General features: G+C 52.0%; 8 protein-coding genes across 8 annotated transcripts; 4 read left to right on the top strand and 4 right to left on the bottom strand.

Moving 5' to 3' along the window:
- Positions 1 to 2467: 2467 nt before the first annotated feature.
- J4E78_010395 (uncharacterized protein) lies at positions 2468 to 3155 on the bottom strand (the record flags this gene model as incomplete). The annotated part of the gene is made up of 2 exons (XM_049370973.1): positions 2468 to 3075; positions 3122 to 3155. The coding sequence occupies 2 exons, from the start codon at positions 3153 to 3155 to the stop codon at positions 2468 to 2470; spliced, it is 642 nt and encodes a 213-aa protein (XP_049217323.1).
- Positions 3156 to 4713: 1558 nt separating this feature from the next.
- Positions 4714 to 5418, bottom strand: J4E78_010396 (uncharacterized protein; the record flags this gene model as incomplete). Its single annotated transcript, XM_049370974.1, has 1 exon — positions 4714 to 5418. One exon carries the CDS (start codon positions 5416 to 5418, stop codon positions 4714 to 4716), a length of 705 nt encoding a protein of 234 aa, XP_049217324.1.
- Positions 5419 to 7080: 1662 nt separating this feature from the next.
- On the top strand, positions 7081 to 7689 carry J4E78_010397 (uncharacterized protein; the record flags this gene model as incomplete). Its single annotated transcript, XM_049370975.1, has 1 exon — positions 7081 to 7689. One exon carries the CDS (start codon positions 7081 to 7083, stop codon positions 7687 to 7689), a length of 609 nt encoding a protein of 202 aa, XP_049217325.1.
- Positions 7690 to 9391: 1702 nt separating this feature from the next.
- On the top strand, positions 9392 to 9966 carry J4E78_010398 (uncharacterized protein; the record flags this gene model as incomplete). The annotated part of the gene is made up of 2 exons (XM_049370976.1): positions 9392 to 9424; positions 9478 to 9966. The coding sequence occupies 2 exons, from the start codon at positions 9392 to 9394 to the stop codon at positions 9964 to 9966; spliced, it is 522 nt and encodes a 173-aa protein (XP_049217326.1).
- Positions 9967 to 11874: 1908 nt separating this feature from the next.
- Positions 11875 to 13713, top strand: J4E78_010399 (uncharacterized protein; the record flags this gene model as incomplete). The annotated part of the gene is made up of 2 exons (XM_049370977.1): positions 11875 to 13030; positions 13466 to 13713. 2 exons carry the CDS (start codon positions 11875 to 11877, stop codon positions 13711 to 13713), a joined length of 1404 nt encoding a protein of 467 aa, XP_049217327.1.
- A 335-nt stretch (positions 13714 to 14048) lies between these two features.
- Positions 14049 to 16175, bottom strand: J4E78_010400 (uncharacterized protein; the record flags this gene model as incomplete). The annotated part of the gene is made up of 1 exon (XM_049370978.1): positions 14049 to 16175. One exon carries the CDS (start codon positions 16173 to 16175, stop codon positions 14049 to 14051), a length of 2127 nt encoding a protein of 708 aa, XP_049217328.1.
- Positions 16176 to 16623: 448 nt separating this feature from the next.
- Positions 16624 to 18413, bottom strand: J4E78_010401 (uncharacterized protein; the record flags this gene model as incomplete). Its single annotated transcript, XM_049370979.1, has 4 exons — positions 16624 to 17581; positions 17635 to 17791; positions 17842 to 18261; positions 18323 to 18413. 4 exons carry the CDS (start codon positions 18411 to 18413, stop codon positions 16624 to 16626), a joined length of 1626 nt encoding a protein of 541 aa, XP_049217329.1.
- Positions 18414 to 18980: 567 nt separating this feature from the next.
- Positions 18981 to 21194, top strand: J4E78_010402 (uncharacterized protein; the record flags this gene model as incomplete). Its single annotated transcript, XM_049370980.1, has 1 exon — positions 18981 to 21194. The coding sequence occupies one exon, from the start codon at positions 18981 to 18983 to the stop codon at positions 21192 to 21194; it is 2214 nt and encodes a 737-aa protein (XP_049217330.1).
- Between the last annotated feature and the right edge of the window lie 1917 nt (positions 21195 to 23111).

Consider the following 23111-nt stretch of genomic DNA (forward strand, 5'->3'; position numbering starts at 1 on the left):
TGCTGTGTAGAAGAGTTCGATTTACCATGTTTTATTTCCAACGGTGCGCTTTACAAATCGTGTCATTTTGCGGCATGCATGGTTTGTGGTATATAGCAATGTTTGCTATCCCGGAATGCCTTGCGCACAAGGCTGCGATGTTCATACTATACTGGTTTTGCGAAATTGAGGAAAAGGCGTTATGGGAGGAAGAAGGATGGTTTACTGTGTTCGATATGATACCCCATTTCCTAATTGTTTGGGTTAGGCACCTTCGGCTTTTAGCGTAGCATGGTGCAATGAAAGACTTAAGTCAAACTACATCTACATGTTGGTACCGTGAAATGCTGTGAACTCTTGTGTGGTTGTAATTAAGAATAAGTCTTGGGGGTGGTTAATATAGGTGGAAACCGACAGAGAGCACAAAGCATGCGTTCCAAGGTTCTTTATGCTGCATTTCCATGATAAATAACAAACTTACATACGTAGCGAAAGCAAGTAGTTGCGAATACATTAAGAGTTACACAATAAGTTAAGGTATGTTTAAACCTTGGTATGAGGATACATCCAGGAATTTCGTTCTATTCAAAGAGACTAAGTTCACTCGATACCGCCTGGCTAGCCTATAACATCTAGATACCCCGCTACGGCTTACATTGTATGCTTTAAACGGGCATATTGAAGTAAGTATTCATGCTTTAACCTTCGTGGTAGTCGCATCGCACACCGTAGATTTGGTCGGAATGCAGCTAGAGACTTTGTCACGACTTATATCGTATGCTTCAAACGAGTATGTTGAAGTGAGTATCGGTGACTTAACCTTCGCGGTAGTCTCATCGCACACTGCAAATCTAGTCACAATACAGCTACGAAAGTTATCATAACCTATATCGTATGCTTCAGACCTATGCATTAGAATGTATACTTCCGTGTCTGGGCTAATGTAGTAGGCAAGGCCGAAATATTTCAAGCCAAGAATGTCCATAACACACCGTCGGATCAGCAAGATAGCAGTTAAAAACCGGATCGTAACCTATATCGTATGCTTCAAACCTATACATAATGATGCATTCTTCCGCATCTAATTCAATGTAGTAGCCCAGGCCAACATCTTCTAGGCCAAGAAAGCCTATAATACACCGTCCGATCAGCGAGATAGCAGTCAGAAACCGAATCATAATCTGCACCGTGTTCTCCAAAACGATTTATGGAAGTACGTATCTACTTCGTAGTCTTAGAGTAGTCGCCTGGGCTTATTACCGCAGCGCGCACCATTAGGGAGCTATTAGGAGTAAGATATCAATACCGTTCGCTAAGAGGTTGTCAGAGGCCTCTTGACTGCTTTCGCAGCGTCTTTTCGGTGTTGTACGCTATGGTTCGGCTGTGTAAGCGATGCGAGTAGGTGAGTGTTTCACGCTTTTACTACAAAGCAAAACATCCCTTTGGTGCGGGAGAGCGGCATGTGTTGGGCTCACCCTTTGCAGCTACTCCTGATAGCCTTCTTGTTGACGTTGGTGGTGATGTTGGCTGGTGTTGCTGCTGTCGTAGTTGAGATGGAAGGGAAGACCTCTTGATAGACTTAGAATTTGACATCAATCACACTCTGTTGGGCTAACAGCCTATAGTCAGCTAGCATACCTCTGACGGCTTTCCGCAGGTGTTCAGAGACATGCGCTTTTTGGTTGCATGCGACATGGAAGTATGATACGAGGTGTGGCGTTTCTTACGCCCTCGCACGAGCGCCTTGGGGCCTGCGCAACCTTCAATCTCAATTCCAGGGATCGCGACGCCGCATCCAGTTTGTAGCTTGCGTTGATTCCGGCTTTTTGATGCTTTTTGCGATGCGAGTAACGAAGAGAAAGACTTGTCTAGGAGGATGTTGGCCTATCGTTTGTTGATCACTCGTCTGTTTGTGATATTCTTGTAACTCGAGTTGGTGAAGACGAGAAAGTTGGAACTGGCTTCAGCAAGTCTTCGAGCATGACTGAGACCTACACTAGCGTACGGCCTGATATATATACGCTATCTGAGTAATTGTAGTTGCCTCGCCGATCGAAAGAAATACCGAAGAATACATGGCTTGAGGCTGTAGTCGGCAGAATGTAGGTGCGCGAATGTTTTAGCGTACGCCGTATGTTGAAATAGTAATAGATATAGTAGATCTAGATACGAGCTAGGCGACTACTGGATAAGCCACGAGTTCGTCCAAAGATATGATAGACAGGTTTGCCAAATACATCCACGTCGAATGTGTCAGTGGGCATTGTTGTGAGCAGTTGTCGCAATCTATACAGCATGCTGGAAGCTTGCACTTGCAAACATGAGGCCCGGGAGTGTCATCATTAGCGTACGTATCTTTCGCTGATGATAGAGGACCGCATCGTGTAACAATACCAACTCTTCCTACACTATCTAGCTCGCGAGGTGGATCGCCCGAGTCAGCTCCCGTTCGGCAGCACGAGCATTGAGTACACGCGACAATTGCGTTCTACAAAGTCCGTATAATCTTACATATCTCATACTCCAGAACTATCCCGGGGCTCTTCATGAGCTTCTCTAGCTTATAGGCCTTCGCAGGATCAACTTGGGCGAACATGCAACCGCCAAGTACTGTGCCGTCACGCGCGGTGTTTGTGTCCCATATGCTAGCAGTCCAAGGCACAAGGTCGGGTCGCATCTGCCGCAAGAAGATGTATGTATCCTTGGTAACCTTCTGCCGGAAAGGCATGTCGTTGTACAGTTTTGATGCGCAGACGGCTTTGATGTAGTCGTCGGCCCTCGGCTCCGGTTCGGTGTGGTCTTCGTTGTGGACATCTGAGGAGAGGAGGATAGGTGCGTTGACGGTCCCCATCCGCTGGCGCTCTCGCGGCGGCGCGGGCGACGGGGGAGGAGACGAGGGTTGGATAGGCTCCGTGCCCGCACCGTTTCGGTCTTCGCTATCAGCATGCACTGGAAGAATCTTCTGGTTGACTTCTAGTGCTAGGGGAGGCAGCGTCTCAGGCAATGTAATGCCGGCCCATATTGTATCGAACGTTCGCAGCCTTTGCTCGGTAGCGTGTAGGCCTCTGAATCTTGTTCCACTGGGGACGCTTGCACCTACCAAAAAAACGATTAGCAATCGCATATGATTCATATGACGAACGCGCAGAACGATAAGTGCCAATGTGGAAGTGCATGTGGCAGAAGTGAACACCAGCGAGGAGGCTACAAAGACATCGGCGGCAGTCTTCTGGAATGTGATATGTATCTAGGTCAGCTACTTCCATGTTGGAGACACTGGCGAAGATCGTCGCGGCTTGTTGTAGTAGTCTGGCGGTTCAGTCGTTTGCTGCAGGATTGTATCCAAGGCTATGGATGCGGCATCCTTGCACCAGACTTTCGCGATGAAGGGTGGTAATTGCGACGGAAAGCGTTCCTTCCAAGAAACCTGATCTGCGCTCCAGCTCTTCAAACACTGGGGATTCATACGCGTATAAAGAGAATTTCGAGAGTATTGATGATGTTGTTGTGCTTTCTGACCCAGCTTCAGCTTACTTCCCGATGGATCTTCCTCTGCCAAATTAGGCGTTCCTGGCCGACACAAGATGTCCAAATAAGACCGGATAAACCTTCGTAGCACGCAAAGACGTCTCCTTGGATCATGGTTGGGTGACCGGAAGATGACAAGCTGACCCCGGCTGTGAGATGGTGGTATAGTAGAAACGGCAGGCGCAAATGCGCACGCATGCGGCATCAGTCTGCCCAACTGAGTTCGCAATGTCTAGGTATCGCGGCTCTCGGCACGTCGTTTTCGTGAAGGAGTCGCATCCCAAAGTCTCGCCATCGATCCTACGTTCTCGAACAGCGCGGCACACGTCGCGCGAGCCACGCGTCAACCCTCTCCCAAGCGAAAAAGCAATATATTCGTTCGCCGACCCAAGTCCTGCAAACAACATCAGGAATGGATGTACGCGCCGTGACCAAGACAAAGGGTCGCAAGAGCCGAGATGCCGTCAATTTATTGTTAGGTTGGACGAAAGGTGACGCGTTCGGCATGTTGGCGTTCTTGGGGAATGCACGGGCGGATGAATGGTTGGGGGGCCACATGCTAGACATGCCAGGCACGACGTGCTGCAGGGTAAGGCGGCCTGTGTAATTTCCCGGTGCAGGGTCTCAGGGGCGACCCGACTTGAACGATGGTTCGTGTGCGAGGATCAGGGTAAAGAAGGAAAGATTGTCAAGACGTCAGTTCATGGGAGGTTTTGAAGACGGTGATGGTGGGAGAGGTTACACCACAGCTTATAGAAGCGAATGATGTGAAGTTACGATCAAATGCATTGATGGTAAAATATGTACAGAAGGGTATCAGGTAGACAGTCAAGTCGTAAAGTAAAGGTGGAAATCATGTCATTAAGATAGCCAACTCTTCTCAGAACAGGCAAAGAGTCTAGGAACAAAAAAGACCACCGGGGACCACACGACTCCCTCCATAGGGCCAGTAAGCATTCCAACCAAGGCGTATTACAATACCAAGTATATCGATCCATCGAAATGCCGCTGCGACTTGATTGCGCAAGGAAGCAAAGGGCTCGTACCACCAACACCGCGCTCCCAATCCTAGACTGAATCGTGATGCAGAGTCGAAGTCGTAACCCGTGAAGCCATGTTTTATTTCCTCCTCTTTCCACAACTCGAGAAGAGACTAGCAAGGACGTGGAGGACCGCGTCCCGACGAATCACTCAAGAGCGAACTGCTTACAAGAAAGCAGCGAGGGCACCAGCGATGGCGAAGAAGCCAACGGAGACCTTGCCGGCGGCACCGGTGAACTCAGCGGGCTTGGAGGCGCTGGGCATAGCACCAGTGCCAGTAGGAGCAGCAGTTCCGGCAGGGACGTGGGGAACGGTGCCGTTGGAGGAGGGGTAGATGGGAGAAACCGGGGTGTAGGCAGGCGCAGTGTGCTCAGCAGCCGGGACGGAAGCAGAGGTGACAGTGGGCATGGGGACAGCCGGGATCTCGGGGGTAGGGGTGTGGACGTAGGTAGCAGTGTACTCAGGGATGCTGAGGGTGGTGCTGGAGGAGATGGTGTAGGTGGAGACACCGTAGGTGATGGTGGTGGGCTCAGGGCAGACGTAGCTGGTGGCGTGAACAACCTCGGTGGTGGTGTAGGCGGGCTTGGAGGCAGAGTAGACGGGAGCCATGGAGCTGGCCTCGTAGGCGGGCTTGGAAGCCTCCATGGAAGCGGAGGGGGTCTCAGCGGGGTAAGACGGGTACTCAGCAGCGGAGGAGGTAGCGGCCTCGTAGGCGGGCATGGAGCTGGAGGCCTCGGGGGTCTCAGCAGGGTAGGCGGGGTACTCAGCAGCGGCGGAGGAAGAGGCCGGGGCAGCAGGGTAAGCCTCGTAAGCCTGGGGAGCGGCAAGGGCAACGGCGGCGAAGCCAGCAATGACGGCGAAGGAACGCATCTTGATGTTTGGTTTGGGGGGTGGGTATTAAAATACGGAAGGTATTAAGTTGTAAGGCGTTGGAGGTCGTTGAAAACGAGTGTGATCGGTGATAACCGTGTATTAGTGAGTGTAGTGAGTGTGTGGTGAGGAATCAACTGAGGAGCAGCTGGCGAAGCCATTATATAGAACTATACACGAGCTGGCCTTACCAAGAGCGCCAGCGTCCATGAACAGGGGGCATTGGCGTAGTTGCATTCGGTTGGCAGTATCGCGAGGGCTCTGGCGTGCCGGTGGCGCCGTTTGGTGGACTGTGCCTGGCATAGTACGGAATAGGGGAACCTGTGGAAAGCTTCGACATGGGCCGTTGTGAGCTGTTTATTGATGGAACTCGAGCGGGCCAATCAAAAGGCGGATTGCGTGCAGAAACGAAATGAGGTTGACAATTTCCCCTGCCAAGGGGCCTTGCCGCCCCAACACATCGCCCGTCATTCTAGCTGCTTTTGCCGCAAGCGTTCGATTTGTGCACGCGGAACATGTTCAATCGCCCGGTAGGTACTTATCTCCGGTTCGTGATCCGCACCTGCATGTCAGCTCTGAGCAGAGAAGAAGCCGCGCGACTGTATCGAGGTGTAAGACACACTGGCAGCTGGCATTGGCGCCGAGCCGCTGACTGTGACAAAGAACACCTGAACAGAGCGACGATTAGGGGCTCCTTGCCAGAGGCACTGGAATCCCGATCAGAGTGGAGATGGGTAATCGTGACAGTATCTGGAGCAATCCCCGCGTCTGAGCAAAAATAGCTTCGCTGATAGGAGAAGGGCCAGATTGGACCGGTCTGATGCTGGCGAGGTCGTTGGTTCACGATGGACTGGGGACGTGCGGGTTCCTGCATTGCCCTTGCATCTAGACCTCGACTAGATCCAGCGAAGGGCCGACAGCCCGTCCAGTGTTGCGAACTATTGTAGCCATCGAGATGTAGCGGAAAGCTGTTGCCGCAGCTGTTGTGATCTTGATGGTTGGCCAGCTTTCAGCTCTGTCTCAGCTCTTGTCATACGGGGGCTCTTCTTGCGAGAGTCATCCACCCACAGTGTTCCTTGCAACAGCCGTAACGCAATCTCGCATCCGACATTCCTCAGGAGAGGCGCATGAGCTTAGTGAGCGCCACAATGGTAGTCGCATGTCACGCATTAAGCGCGGCACCTACTTGGGCGCAGGTGTTTCGTCGGAGAACGAATGACGCGCTGCTCAACACGAAGAATCCCGATCCTTCCGCGTTATCATATCCCACAAATAGTGATCATTTCCGCGCAGAGCTAGAGAGCGTCGCGTCGATAAAGGACGAGGCGTAGTGTGGTGTTAGTGAGTGCTACGGTGAGCGAGAGTGGGTGTTCTTGTCGCTTCTAGCCCGTCCCGCCGAAGTGTTGCCGGTCGGGCAAGAGCCCCTCGGTACCACACTGCCTTTGACTTTGCTAACACAACAACTTCACCTCACCACCTCGCTGCACAATCCCGTACTATGCATCACCGCAAGGCACAATAGACAGAGATCCCACATCTTTGTCGCGAGCTTCTCGCACTTTCCCGAGAGGGACTAAGCTTGTCGTCTCGACCCACGCGAAGGAACGACTGCCTGCCTGGATTAGATGAAAGCTGCGCAACTCTATCGAATTCGATAGCAAGATGCCAAAATCATCTGGCACTGTGCCGAAGGGATGGGATGGGCAAACCATCTACCTTCATGCACCTTCATATTCCAAGAAGCTTTGTAGAGACAAAGTTAGCGCACTTATATCGCCAAAGTCCGATCTACCACCCGATACACAGGTTTACAAGCCGAATGGGCCATACTCGAACGTCAAAATCACACCCGTCACGGACTCTGCGCATCCTGCACATGGACAGCACGCGCTTTATGCTAACCAGCATCTGCCACCAGACTCGTTCATTTTGCCGTACTTGGGCTATGTCCACGATCAGACTGACATTGATGAAGCATCCGACTACGACCTCTCACTCGACCGCGAACTAGGCATCGGCGTTGATGCATCCAAAATGGGCAACGAAGCACGCTTCATCAACGACTACCGAGGCGTCGCTGCCGCACCGGTCGCCGAGTTTCGCGACATATTTGTAGACATCGGGAACGGGAAGGTGGAGAAAAGAGTCGGAGTCTTCGTGCTCAGCGCTGGCAAAAGCGGAAAGAGAGCGAAGGGCATCGGACGTGGACAAGAGATCCTCGTTAGCTACGGCAAAGGCTTCTGGTCAGATCGACACTCTACTGAAGAGTGACACGCCTGTACCACACCGCTCTCATGTCTCGCAACACGTCGCATCACTTTCATGTACATCCGCTGAATGCCGGTACACGCTTGCTTTTCGGTCAATCCCTTCTGCAGCGACCGGGCGTCGATTGACGACGCCGTATGATCTGCGCGGTCAGGCCCTCGATCTTCTAAGACCAACCCCGACCAGGCAGTGAGGTGTTTGTGCCGTACGCGTATCATGCGGAGTATGTCGCTCCGACATGACGCTTACTCGAGGACATGCGAATACCTGAATGTTGGGTGCAATCGCGGCGCGCCAGGGCGACGATAAGCCAAGGTCTTGTTCCCGTTGTCATGATTAGGCGGTATCGTCCACAATTTACACGAATCCCACGAGCGTTCTGTCACCAACGTGGCACTCCAGCGTGACACTTCCCTGCGGTGTGAAGGATCAAGGGTCTGTTCTGGAAGCCTTGTCGTGGAACCTTTACGGGGTCCTGATACGCTAGAAACGACGATCGAATTTCCAACAGCCCTGTTATGCCCATGGTTGGGGTTTGAGGCTTGCACAGGGACGTCACACCCAAGCGGAAACCCGGATACACGTGGGACTGAGCCACTAATGTGGCGTCGAAACCTGATTTTTCGTGCTAAGCCTGACTTTTGGCCTCTAGACACGTTGATGGACAATTGGAAGCAGTCAAATGCAGTGCCTAATCATCATTCGGGATGTCTCCAAAAAAGCCACATCTATGATAGTGCTGCAGTGTGAAGCCGCCCGAGCAGCAAAGTTGCCCAATGTCAACACCATGCAAAAGTGACGTCGCAGGATGTCTCCGCGCCGCCTCGGCCTGCGCCGAATTGACTCAGACATAATTTTGGATCAAGCGAAACGTCATACTGTGTCACCATGGCATTTCCGGCAGCATCATGGCATTGTGATGGAGGGCAGAGAATTCGCATTACCCACAAGTTACCCACAAGTGAAGGGTAAGAGTCTGCAGGCAAAATTACTCACGATAATGCAGGTACCATGTGCCATCGACTGCTTCAAGACCTTTCATGTGCGATCCTGTTACTGGATCACGATCCTGCGCCATGGCCCTACATTCAGGTTCTTACCAGTGACGTTATATCGCTTAGTTTACCTTTCGGGGAAGCAGGAGGATCAGCAAGGGGGCTGACTCCGCCAATCACAGCTGGACTACGCCCCAACCCCTGGCTATCCCAACAGGGTTCTGCGAAACGGGCCCCGTTACTCAAAGGCGTCTCGACACAGTGACCGCGGAAGGACGGATTCAGCCGCGCTGTGTTTCGGTGCAGGTGTGTTAATCGCACGTCATGGCCTATTCCGGGAATGTGAATGCGCGGCCCCATCACAAACTGTTTAAGTTGCGAGCAAATCCCCAGACTCAGGAGACCGCATTTGCGAATCCGTCAAACTCTGGAATATTCTGTCGACATCACCGGCCTCGATACTTAAGCGTCAACCATCACCGAGTCGTCGCAGTAGCATCACCTTATCACCATCACTCCACTCTGGTCCACCACCAAGAACTTTTTCGTACCCACACTTCTGGGGCTCCGCCGATCTCCTAGCACCAACGCTCTTGGCATTGTCAACTGGTATTTCTATCAGTAACCCGACAACCCCACATCAGCAGGAATCAAATCTCTCTCCACGTTAAACGATACCAACACCAAGCAACACCATATCAGACTACACCATGGCTCCCATGTCGCGACCCACTTTATGTAGAGTGAGTTCCTCCGAAGTGCTTCCTTCCTTTACACATACTAACATGTCTATCAGAACGAGTCGATGCAGAAGTACATGCTCCTCTCCGCCCAAAAGGAAGCTCTCCAACGCCGTATGGCCATGGAAATTCCGTTCAACGCCCCCATGGCAGCATCGTCGCCAGAGTTTCAGTCTCTCTCATCTTCACCCGAGTCCTCACCCAAGTACTCCACGCCCTTCCCCGCAGCCAGTGACCCCGTCGCCGTCAGCTCCAGGACCAGTTCTACCCCGCGCAACAGTGTCGACGACATGCACACGGAAGAATCCCACAAGCTCGCCGTGATCAACCAGCAAATCGTCGCTACCCTCACCGAGCTCATGAACACAGATTGCATCCGCAACGACGAGAAGCAGCGCGCCTGGGTCCAAGGCCGCCTCATGGAAGCCGAGCACCAAATACGTCGCGAGCGCCGCCGTCACTCCTCCAACGCTGGCGGCGACTTTGCCGATGCCATCGCACAGCATCTCGAGCTCGGTCTCAACACTTCCAAGACATGGGCTTAGGCCCATGCTTTGACGCACGTCCGCACCATGTAAGGTTTCTCATGGTGCAATGACGTGAGGGTTACGATGATCACGATCGCGATTTTGCTCTCTTGTGTTTTGCGAGCGGCGTTTGCTTTTTTGGACAGGCAATTGGCGCAATGGTTCTGAAATGAAGTGCTCAAATCAGAAAAACAGATACCCCCCCTTTGATGCAATCATTGCATCAAGTCGATGGAACTGCTAGGTTCCCGACCCGATCTCTGTATAGTTAGTTTTATGAAATCATGATCACTTTATCACGCATCATCACTGTCATTGCTACTGCTGTTTGTCCCGTCCCGTGTCGCGTGGTTTGACGACGTAATATTTGCCGTTCACGCAATGCTTCTCGTGCACTTTGTTTTATCATCCCGAAATAAACCTTCGTAAGCGTACCGGGGCGTTTGGCCGGTAGAGCCCTTCCCGTCCAATTGGAACTTTTGGCGACATGCTGGCGCGCGGTCCCTGCATCCCCATGGTTCTTTCGCGCAGCGTGCTTTTTCGTGGGTTCTCTCTCCGCACCGCAACGCTGACGCGCGATCGCTCTGTTTAATAATCTTGATGACTTCAAACCGCGTCTTTCCAACGTTGGAAAGCGGGGATATCCTTTGCTTCCGCCTCCCGGCCCCTTCGGATGAGGTCTAGATAGCGATACCGATAACGTTCGCGACAACGTGGATGCCACACCTTAACCACGCTCCCTGGAGCACGTTTCCGTTCCACCAAACAACGTGCTCATGACGTCACCCACCGCTCTCCCCCACAAACGCAATAAGCAACACCACACGCGACACACCCACCAAAACGCATCGCATCGCTCTATAAACACCTAAACGGTGGTTCAAAGCCGTTCATACTTCCCAACAGAATCGGGCGTCGAATGGATGGCGGTTGGATCTCGCTTTAGATAGCGTGCAGGTGTGTTATCGGTCCGTATGCATGCGGTATGGGATCGGCGGTGCTGCAGCAGGCTTGCGACTGCTTTACTTGGGCTTTGGGCTGTTTACCCCTCATTTTGGGGAGGGAGCTGGTGAAGGTAGGGTCTAGATGCGGGGCTGTTGTGCTTAGTTGGCTGGTTTGGGGAGGCTGGGATGGGAGGCTGGGGGTTGGAGGGTCTGGATGGGTGAGGTGGTGTGGTGGTGTGATGTGGTGTGCTGTGGGATGAGTTCGGCGGAATGTTCTGGAGCTGGAGGCATACTTGAGGGGGTTTCGTGTGTTGCGCGAACAGAGATGAGGCTTCCCCCTCGAATAGCAACAGCTGCTTGATCTACGATGCGCGAGTTCAATAAATACCTGGGTACCTAGTATGTTTCTAGACAGCAAGGGCATACGCTCACTGGTATTGAAGCTGCGCTTCGATAAACGGCTCTCACATACAGCAGTATAATCCATTGCTCATCAGCGTAACTCGATTCTGCCACACTGTTCTGGAGTGCGACATCAGGCGTTCAGATGGATGATAGGTCGGAAGTACCTGCCTGACGAGATGCGCCTCCCTTGGCGTAGGCAGCAATGATGGCGGGGCATTCTACACAACACTCTCTTTGTAGCCTTCTCAATCACAATCCGACTTGCTACTCTACGGATACCACTATGAACTGAACTACAGCAACCCATTCAGTTCTGTCCTGCGAACTACCGACTATCGTGGGTATGGAGGAGAATGTTGATATTGCGCCATCGAACATTCGAGGATCACCGGGGGCGGACGCTTTGTATTGCGAAGAGTGCTTACATGTGGATCGATCTCTCAACGACATTCCGAATATAGCGTCCAGACACGGTGACCGAAACTACCTGGTTCTTCCGTTGAAAGCTGATGCAGCCGACATCAAGCCAGACACGACCTGCCCATCATGCAGAGATATTCTCAATATACTCAAAGAAATGGGCCCCATGGGCACCGAAATGTGCAATATCACACTCAGGATTGAAGGGGACCACTTCCTTGAGCCTCACAGGGGAGAAATATCGTCAGCATGCGTCGAGATATCCTGGAAATTCAACCGCGTGCAATATCACGACAGTTACCTGTTACCGCGCTCGGACTATCCTATGCGACTTCGACCCGATTTGGCCACTTATAACGAGGCCAAAATTCTCCCCATAGTACTTATCAAATCGTGGCTGCATACATGCGAGGGCGAGCATGAAGTCTGTCGGTCTGATCCCGCCAACGAGTTGGACATGTCGCTCTATCTCATCGATGTAGTCGAGGAGTGCATTACTCTGAAGCCCGTCTCGAATGTGCGCTATATAGCTCTAAGCTACGTTTGGGGTAACGTCAAGTCTACCAACTTAACCTCTGGAAACATGGAGGAGCTTCAAAAACCCCGAAGCCTGTCATCCGGATCAAATGTCGCTACTGTTCCGCAGACTATTAGAGATGCTATACGTCTCACCGCAGACTTAGACGTCCGCTACCTATGGGTGGACTGTCTCTGCCTGATTCAGAACGATCCCAATCTCTCCTTCTATCTGGACCGAATGCATCTGATCTATGCCAATGCTTTCGTGACCATCGTGGTAGCAAACAAGGACAACGCGAACGGCGGCATCACTGGCTACAATACCCATTCAACTGACCGCACTCCACCTGGAAAAGTCATAAACTATCCAAACTTCGTGCTTGGCATTGTTGAAGAGCCTCAACTGGCAGCCGTTGCTGCCTTACCATGGCGTTCGCGGGCTTGGACACTACAAGAAGGCTTTTTTTCTCGACGGGCGTTGATAATCGACGATCGCATTTGTCTCAAATGTGTGGAGGACTTCTCAGAAGAGGGTTCAGATTTTGGCTTCAAGCTCAGTATCAATCTGTCAGTCAGAATGCGAGGCCTCGTGCCAACCCTGTGTCAAGCCTCGCCGAGTGAATGGGAACCATACTGGCTCGAATACTCACTGGCGGCAAGAAGTTTCGCCCCTCGCGCATTATCGTACGACCAAGATTCTATAAAAGCGTTCTCAGGGGTCATCAACTACTACACGAGCCTAGATAAACTTCAGCGGAAAGCCAACACAGGATTACTATTTGGTCACCCATTGTGTAAGTTTTCACGCGCACTCTTGTGGAGCTCAGATAGGAATATCTTGGAGAGAAGGATGTTGCTACGCCCAGATGGGTCATTTGTTATGCCCAGCTGGTCATGGATGGCTTGGCGACATAATTGTCAAGCAATTAGCAGCACACCTCTCGGCAGTCACTGGCTTAGTGGTAGACCTGAGGCCAGAGAGCTTGAAGTAACCATCGTTATCTATGCGCAATGCGGTATCTGTCTGCAGAACCATCAGATAACTAGCGAGAGATGCAGCAAAAAGGCCTCCCCGGAGCTAGTCGAACCGGAACACCTTGACCCATATCTGTACATCAAAGCACAAAGAGCGCAATTTCGTGTATCATGCCACGCTCAAGAGTGCAACAAGGCGTTAAGATATCTGATACCGTTGGGCACTACAAATGATACAGAGGACATCATCTTAGGCGACATGACTTTCGACCACTGGCCTCGGCAATTACCCCAGGGCGAACCTGGTGGCTTGGATTTCATCGGTATCTCCTATGGTGAACATGGTCAATTCCGCGGCTCCGGAATTCCCGAAGTTGATGCGCTTTGCATCATCCCAGTCGACGGAAAACCAGGCGTATTCGAGAGGCTGGGTGTTGCTAGAATCTCGAAGGACGCATGGGATCAGGCTGCTCAGTTCGATGAGAATATCATACTAGGATAGTGTATGAAGTATCAATGGCTCGTGATACGGTGCATCACGCGATTGCAATGTAAGAGAATCAGCTATGACTGTCGATAAGATTGCCCTATCTACGAGGAAGTGACAGTATGACAGGACGGCCTAACCGACCTTGGAAGTAAATCAAAATGGAACACTGGCACGATTCGCAGCTGCAGATTCCAAAAAGGCCCTAGCAAAGAGCAGCCAAGACCATCGTGGATGAAAGTTGACTTGCGCGCTCTGCAACGGTTTACGCCATAGTTTGCGTAAATCTAGCCTGTCGACAGCTGTTGCAGTGTCATGATTGATCCTACAATGCTGCAGTTGATCGCGCCTCATGGCACGTCCGACTGCCCAGGCGAAGTTAGGCCATGGCCATTGTACGCATTGCCGAAGTCGCTCTCGTGTATCGCATCAAACCACGAGTGATCAACGAGGGCGGTCCCTGACAGCGATGTATTGTATGTTCCTCCATCGAATTGGGTAGCGGACGGGGTTGAAGAAAGAGACACGGGCATGTTGCTCGCAGGGACAAGCGCACCGTTTTCGCGACTTGATCCCATGCTGGACTGCCGACCAATCGCTGTACTGGGCGAGCCGGCATCGCCGGGGATGGCTTTCATCAGCGCACTAGATGAGACGTCCAGTGACACTAGGGCTCTTTCGAGAAAATCCGCTGATTTGCTCGAGAGGCGTATGATCCATCTATACTGATCTAGGTGAGCCCGGTATCTCGCTGCCTCTTCCCTGTTGGAAGATGTCACCCAGAGAAGCGAGATGAAAGAGCCGATGAGTATGAAGTTGTAGGTGGACGAAGAATACCAAAAGGACTGGAAGTGTTCGGGTCGGAGAGATTGCACGAAGCTCATGGCAGATGTGAGTCGAATCTGCGCTGCTTGTCGGCATATAGTGTGGAGTTCAAGGTCGTCTGCTGGAGACAAAGAGCGAATGATACGTCGGTGAAGCGTCATTTCGACTGCGTAGTAGCCAAGATGAAGATAGCCGACGCTGGATAGCTTTCTTGCAGCTATATCCTGCACCTTAAGCGCAGCCGGCATGTTGGCATACCATTGACGTAGGGTGAGCTGCAAAGGCTTTGCTGCATTAAGCAGCGACCGTACGCCTTCGTGCGCACGACTGGCGAAGTCGCGCTCGGCTTTTAGCGTATAGAAAGTCGATAGTATCTGTGCCAAGATCTGTGTAAGCTCTACCATGTAGCAGAACAAAATTCGACCTTTTTCCACTTCAGTACTGCCGTCTTCGTCATCCTCATCAGCCGCGCTCTCTGGGAAGTCGTCAACAGTTAGAGGCTGTACATCCCAATCCATCGGCGTGATGTGCGAGGGGCGACCGTGCACCAGCGCACCCCATTTATCCTGCATGAATACAGCCCACGCCAGACGTTTACGAAGACCGCACTCCCAGGCTGGGATATGCCACGTCGTACAGTCAAGTTGGAGTCCCATATCCTGCGCTAGTCCCACCAACTGACATGTCAGTGCCCAGCTGTTGCCATCTGGTCGCTGAAGAAGCAGCAGCCCTGCCTGTATAGTCGAGAGCTTAGGCCTGTGGATGATGTTGCTGAACGATCTCATCGTAAGGGACTCTAGATGCGAAACGTCTGGCTTCGACTGTAGTGCTAGCTCGCTGGAATACGTCCACCAGTTGAGGGCCAGGAGATAAACTGCAGCTAACAGCGGCGGCGAGAACTCTCGATGAGTCCGCTCATACTTCTCAAGGAACACTTTCTTGTGCAGAATCGGGAAGCTAGGATGTACGATCCGGAAGAAGAGACGTATCAACGCAGCGCCATGTGGTGCTACAGCTATCTCTATGGCGTCGAGATCCGGAATATCGCCTTGACTGTTGAGCGTGCCGGCATCGGGTGATGAGACGAATGTCGTTGCATGGGTGTCATCTACTTTTCGTAACTTTGGATGGCCTGCCAAAGCATCAGCACCGCCAGCGGATTGAACTGGTTCAAGTGCCAATAAAAGACGTTCATACTCTGAAGTCGAGCCGACAAGACGGCTGTGCCTGCCAGTTTGCAGGCCCAGCGTCTTCTTCAGGAGCGAAGGGCCGTGTAGATTTGCGTAGTCATCGATTGGCGGATCCTGTCGGATTCTGGCTGTAGTATCCTGAGGTGATGTAGATTGGACAGTGTTACTCCTGTAATCGTTCGCAAGAGGTACTTGGCCACGGGTGGTTTCAGTAGGCTCAGAGACTTCGTTGGCAGCCACGGCACGCCTCTTCCGTGGTAGCGGGTTTTCGTTGAAGGTGCATTCTTGATCATGGAATTGACAAAGAACGCATGGTGGTCCGCTGTCTGATATTTCGCATCGTGACTTCCGGCGCCGACAGGGATCGCATGGACGTCGCGATTTTGGCTTCGTAGTGTGGACGTTGGATACACGCGGGAAGTGGTAGTTTGGCGGCGAGTTCTCACCAGGCGTAAAGTTCATGCTTGCATCTCAGCACGCAGTATATGTCCGTCTCAGTAGCAGACGGATAACCCCAGTATGTTGTTGATGAAATCGCGATACGTGGAACGCGTCCGCGTGACGACTTCGCGAGATGGCTGATGATGGTGCTTTCTCCATGAATGAATAGTATCACACTACCATTCCTGGTTGGCGCGTGTTGAACATAGCTACTGGTTTTTTGATGGCGCTGATGACGTGTGTGCCATGTGCGTTGAGTTGGTCCCCCGGCAGGGAGGTTTGGGGGTGAAGAGCACATTGGACGAGAGAAAGCCGAGGTGGCCCAGCCCGTGGAAGCACAGACCAGGCGGAAATTAATCAGCGGCATCCCTAAAAGAACACAAGAGCTTCGCATCTCGTCCGCGACATCATCTGTAGAAGGCAAAGAGAAGCATTGTTTGTCAAGATTGAGTACTTAGCGCGGTATTGGTTAAGCCATATTAGCCATTTCCTTCTCCTTCGCCACAAGAGTTTCCTTGTTCGACAACTCTTCGCCCTCAAGAACCGGCGCGACCACCTCACCCTTTTGCGGCGGATACACCGCGCATTCTACTAACGATTCTGTCGCCGGCGAAATGTATGTACATACAACGTAATGCGTAAACAGTGAAAGGAAGAACCCAAAGATCCACGCAAATGTATAGACTTTCCATGCGCCACCGATGTCTAGATCGTTGTCGATGCTCTTCGCAAAACCCGGAAGGAGGGGAGCGAACCCTACAACGAAAGACACATATGCCCTCCAGTTCCATCCTCCATTGTACCAGTAGATGCCGCGGTGGGTGTAGAGCTGATCGACATCCAGTTTGCATTTCTTGACGAGGTAGTAGTCGCTGACCATGGTACCTGCGAGAGGACCCATGAGGCATGAGTAACCGCTCAAAAATGAGAGCAGACCCGATGCATTCTTGATGATGTTCCATGGCGTTGATATGATGCAAAAGACGGAAATGATAATTGTAGCTCGGAAGATGTTGATGTACTTCGGTAGCATGCCAGCTACATCGTTCGCGAACGGGTAGGTGTCTGCTGCGATCTGGTTGCCGATCGTCGCGAGGAGAAAGCTGGCGGATACGAAGAACTTTGCAGCTCGAGAGTCGAACTTCGCAATAACGGTTGGCATATACCACTCGAATTCGCCCCATAAGTACGAATGGGCATCGGTGACGAAGATCGGTGTGAGTGCGCCCAATGTTCCAATGATGGGGAGGGCGAGGAACTGATGGTAGCCAGCGAGCTGATTCTTGGAGAACCTGCCGAAATCAGGCATGTTGACGGCCAAAGAGGAGAAAAGTCCGACTACAGCGTTGAGGCCGGTGAGCACTGAGTAGGTGGTGTTCATGTACGTTGAAGTAATCTCCACCTTTCCTTTGATGAGCGGACCGCCACTGCATCTTTAGTTAGCATCGTCCATCGCCCCGGGCTTGAACAGATCACTCACCCTTTCGTCACTATAACGGCCCAAAGAAAGAGAGCGAAGAATGTTGGCGGCACAACGATACCCTTGATCCAAAAGAGGACGCGCAACTTTGAGATTGGCATGAGGGCGAGTGCAGTCTGCAGAAACCAGTACAAGAACAAGCAAAGCAAGCCAGCCGCTAAAAGAATTAGTGCCGCGCAATGGTATTTAGAGAGGAACCAGTCTTACAGTCTATTCCAGCGCTCTCCGGCAGATGATTCGGAAAGGTAATGAAGCTTGGCCATATCGCCTCAAGGCAGCGTTGCAGGAAGTTGCTCGCCTGGACTGTGAGAATAGCAGCCCACATCATGGCGACGAAAGCTCGAATGCAAATGGCGGGGAACGAGCCATACATGCCGAAGACGCTTCGGATGATAACGGGAAAGGACACATTGTATGTGGCACCCATTTTGCCAGTGAGGGTTATGACAACGCTGCAAATGGCGAATCCGAAGAAGACGATTGGGATTGTCTCTCTCGCTGTGAAACCTAGGGCCATGACACTGCTCACGGTAGACGCCAGAGGAGGTGCAAGCATGTCGGAGCACCAGTACGCCCAATAGTCGAGACCACCCCAGGTACGCTGTTCTGGTGGCACAGGATCAAGATCTAATATTGACGCGACGATTAGCTCAATTTCCTTACACATGAATGCCTTCCAGAGACAAACCTTTGTTCGACCAGCGCGAGCCATACTTGCCGCTTTCGAAAGGTACCCTCAGATGAAGATGAGGTGCAAGCCTCGCTTTGAGCACAGACATGGTTGAAGACAGTACGGTGAAGTCGAAAAAGTCGAATGCAAAAGAACTGTATCGAACCTTTATCAAGCTCTAGAGTCTTGGTCTTCGTGCCGTGATAGCTATGTACATCTCCGTATCAAGATCGCCTCTAGCTTGATAGCCATATCGGCTCCTGGCTCGGAGATAGTCGCTGATGACATGGCGGGGTGCATGCGGAGACGAACATGGTCCGGCATCATTATCAAGGTAAGTATTAGCCACAATCTGGATGTGTCGACGGGGATGAGAGAGGGTTGGGCGCTGGGCATGATGGAGATTGCTCATCGGAGAGCCGAGCTAGACCGATCTGGTGCTAGCGCCACCCGATACCGATAAGACACCTGGGCACCTCCAAATCCCGCCCGTAGGCCCGTAGGCCAGCTGCATACTCCATTCGCGGCCAGCGTTGGAGTCCCCACGTTCATCCGATGGAGTCGCTATCGAACGTAGATATGGCGCGTCGTCGTTCGCTGATGAACTCCAGTGTTTGTTGTTTTCCTACATGAGCGCGTCTGCCCATACACAACCTCCCAACTGCCCAACCTTTGAATGACCACATCATCACGAACGATGGCAAACACCTCACCCAATGGCACAATGCTCTCTTTCGACGCGAAGCCATACGCGTTCTCTTTCCCTCTGGAGCGCACTGCGTTACTCATAATCGATATGCAACGCGACTTCCTTCTCACAAAAGGTTTCGGCGAAATCCAAGGCGGAAATCTGGAGGCGGTCCAAGCATCCATCGCGCCAACGAAGAAGCTATTAGAAGCATGTCGGGGTGCTGGCATGACTGTGTTCCACACTCGCGAAGGCCACAAACCAGATCTCTCCGACTGCCCATCGTCAAAGTTGATCAGACAAGAAGCTGCGCCGGGCAACACGCAGCACAAACTAGTCATCGGCGACAAGGGCGAACTTGGCCGCCTGCTCACACGAGGAGAATACGGACACGACATCATCGATGAGCTGAAGCCAATTCCTGGAGAGGTTGTCATCGACAAACCTGGCAAAGGCTCGTTCTGGAACACGACTATCCTGCATCAGCTCAAAGCGCGAGCAATTACACATCTCATTGTCTCTGGCGTCACTACAGAGTGTTGCTTTGCTACTACTATTCGGGAAGCCAATGACCGCGGTTTCGAATGCTGTGGTATTGAGGAAGCTACCAGTGGATACAACGATGCTTGCTTCAAGAAGTCCACGCTGGATATGATACATTGGTCGCAGGGCCTTTTCGGATACGTTGGTAGCTTGCAGCCTTTACTAGACGCCCTTTCGCCATTGTTAAGCAAGGGGCCGGTCGCCAACTCGACGCCTCCTCAAACACCACCGACTTTTGATGGCGACCTCACAATATCCGCTTTACAGCGAGCGTACAAGAAGGGGCTGTCACCCATTACCGTTGTTGAGGCGATCTACGAAAAGATTGAAGCATACAAGGAGATAGACCCGGCAGTCTGGATACATTTACAGCCACGCGAGGCAGCTCTAGACGCTGCAAGGAAGTTAGCATCGACTTACCCCGACCGAAACGCACTTCCGCCCCTGTTTGGCGTCCCCTTCAGCGTCAAAGACAGCATCGACATCGCTGGTCTTCCCACCACAACCGCATGTCCACCACTTGCGCACGTACCCTCAACCTCCGCTCCAGTATACGACAAAGTCATCGCCGAAGGTGCCTTATTCATAGGAAAAGCCAATCTAGATCAACTTGCAACCGGCCTCGTAGGATGTCGCAGCCCATACGGAATCCCACACTCAGTATACCACAAAAACTACATCAGCGGCGGATCAAGCAGCGGCAGCACAGTATCGGTAGGAGCGAATCTCGTTTCCTTCTCACTCGCAACCGACACAGCCGGGTCAGGCAGAGTACCCGCTGGCTTCAACGGTATCGTCGGATACAAACCCACACGAGGCACCATCTCCTTCCGGGGCATCACACCAGCATGCCTGTCGCTCGACTGTATTGCGCTCTCCACAAAAACCGTTTCCGACGCGCGAACCCTTTGGCAAATACTGGAAGGTCACGACGAACTCGACCCATACGCGAAACCAGAGATGGTCTTCGAACGCCACATCAACAGCATCGGCCCCCAATCACGCAGTTTCAAATTCGGCATTCCGCCACCCGAAGCACTAGCTATCTGCTCACCACCAGCCCGCCGCATGTTCAACGAAACGATCTCGAGATTACAAGCCATCGGCGGCGTCCTCACACCAATCGACTGGTCGCCCTTCCAAAAAGCCGGTCAACTACTCTACGACGGCACCTTCGTATCCGAACGCCTCGCCTCCCTTCCAGACAACTTCCTCGAGAAAAACCGTTCAGCCCTCCACCCCGTAACAGCACAACTCATGGACGCCGTCGTCGCGCGGAAGAGCTCAGCCGTAGACGCTTACCGCGACCTGCAGGCCCAAGCCCTTTACACCCGACAAGCAGAGAAAGTCTTCGCGTACTCTGCATCTGGTGTTGATGTCGTCGTTGTACCGACGACGCCGACGCACTGGCGCATAGATGAGGTGCTGGCGGATCCGATTAAGAAGAATAGTATTCTGGGTGAGTTTACGCATTGTGGGAATGTGCTGGATCTTTGTGGTGTGGCGGTGCCGGTGGGGACTTATTCGGTGAAGGAGTTGAGTGGGAAGGAGGGGGATGAGGGGGTTTTGCCGTTTAGTGTTACGTTTTTGGGGGGTGCGAGGTTGGATGCTGAGGTTTTGGAGGTTGCGAGGCGGTTTGAGGGGGAGGGTATGAAGTGAGACAGCCCTGCTTCTGTTGGATTCCGAATGGAGGCTGTATAGATCGCGCGCAGGTATCGTATGTTGCGGCTCAGTACGCTCGTCGAGCTCAGAGTAAGACAATGAGAAGATGTTCAAAATGTCTCACAACCCGGACAGCATTGTTTCCGGTCCCACCCCTACCTAAGAACTGGAGACATGACTTACAATGTATCACTCCCAGCAAAGTCCTTGTCAATCCAATATCTTAGACTTCCATTCACCAGATTGTATATTGCCTACCACACGGCTCAATAGGAAGCAGAAAGCAACATCACCCGTTCAAGGTATCTTCCAAAAGCCCACAACCGCCCTCCAAAAGCCATCATTTCCACCACGAAGCCAATGTCATGCCCTCAAACACCGACGCAGCAGACTCTCAGCTCACTGAGCTCGCCAACTCTTCCACGCAGGCCAACGACGCAAACCAGCCTCATACCATCAGTTTAATCCACCAGCAAAGCAATGGCGTTCAACACTCGCCTACTCAACCACAACCTCAGTCTATCAGCTTCTTCCGCCCGCGCAGTTCAACTCTTCCGCAGCGCAGAGCCAATCGCTCCCATTCTGTCTCGCTACCTCCGCGCAGTCCTTGCCACCCATTCGTTCGCCTGAACTACCTCTCCCTAGCTATCACGAGGAAAACTGAAGCACTGGACCTACACAAATACAGCGAATACTTAGAATACATACGCACTCATCTCGCCCTCAACAAGGATGCAGACACTGGATCAGGCTCAGGAACGGACGCAGATGCAGACGCTGAAGGCCAAAACGGCCGTGGGCAAGGTGTGTAAGTTTCACGGGATGAAGGTGATGGAGGACAAGAAGACAGAGAGATGGGGGCAGTGAAGGAGTATGTGATGGAGTGTTTCGTTGAGTACTTGTAGTCAGTCATCGTAGTCCAAAATTGTTTCATGGATGACATAAATGTCGACGATACAATTACCGCGAGCGCTCGTCGCATTCAGATGAGATGATACATGTATACCCTGATATCTCACTTCTACATTTCACTTGTCTCTCAAAGTGCCCAAGAACAAATCTCAAGGCTTCTAGAAGCATCAATCGCAATGTATCAACAGCGTTCTTGCCAAACCAATGTCTTTGAGAATGCGTTTGCTCGACAATACAATAACCCCGAAGATGCCCAAAATGAAGCAGAAAGCATATCTATTATTTGACGTATCTTATAAACACTCTCAACAATGGACGGCGTAGCCAGGCCCACGTCTCGATGGGGAGACTACATAGTCACATTCTGTTACAAACCCGTGATGATAATCTACAACAAAGACCAGCCCATCGTCATCCACGACATCGATCCCAAAAGCAACCGACTCCCTGCTGAGAGCGCCAACCGCTTAAAATACTACCGGGTCCTCCGTGAGCTTGTCTCAACAACCCAGCTATCTCGCCCTCACACACCCGAAAGCACATGTTCTTCTACATCTTCATCTTCGTCATCATCATCAACTCCATCCTCTTCTTCTTCACCCCCTCTCACAACCTATTCTCACTCCTCATCTCCCTCCTCCATCTCCCAATATGAAGACACATACCCAAACGCAGAGAACATTCCCATCACCCCATACGCCATCTCCCCCACAATCACCGCCCTAGACCTAGCCACCCCCGACAACCCTTTCCAGTTCCTGCGCACCCACGTTCGCCCTTCAGGAAAACGTAAAAAGAAGCAAAACGAACGCTGCCATCCCAATCTCGACCAGATATGGGACGAGTCATGGAACAAATTCATCAACAGGAAGAAGCCAACATTACCTAGATGCCTGTATGGCAGTAGGTCGAAACTGGACCAACGGGGGGATGATCGGGTGGAGCTGGTGTGTTGGTTTCATAGGTTGAATGTGGGTAGGGAGAGGGATGATTATCGGCGGG

Source organism: Alternaria triticimaculans, assembly GCF_023758025.1.
Source record: "Alternaria triticimaculans strain BMP 0046 chromosome Unknown scaffold_31, whole genome shotgun sequence".
Taxonomy (NCBI): domain Eukaryota; kingdom Fungi; phylum Ascomycota; class Dothideomycetes; order Pleosporales; family Pleosporaceae; genus Alternaria; species Alternaria triticimaculans.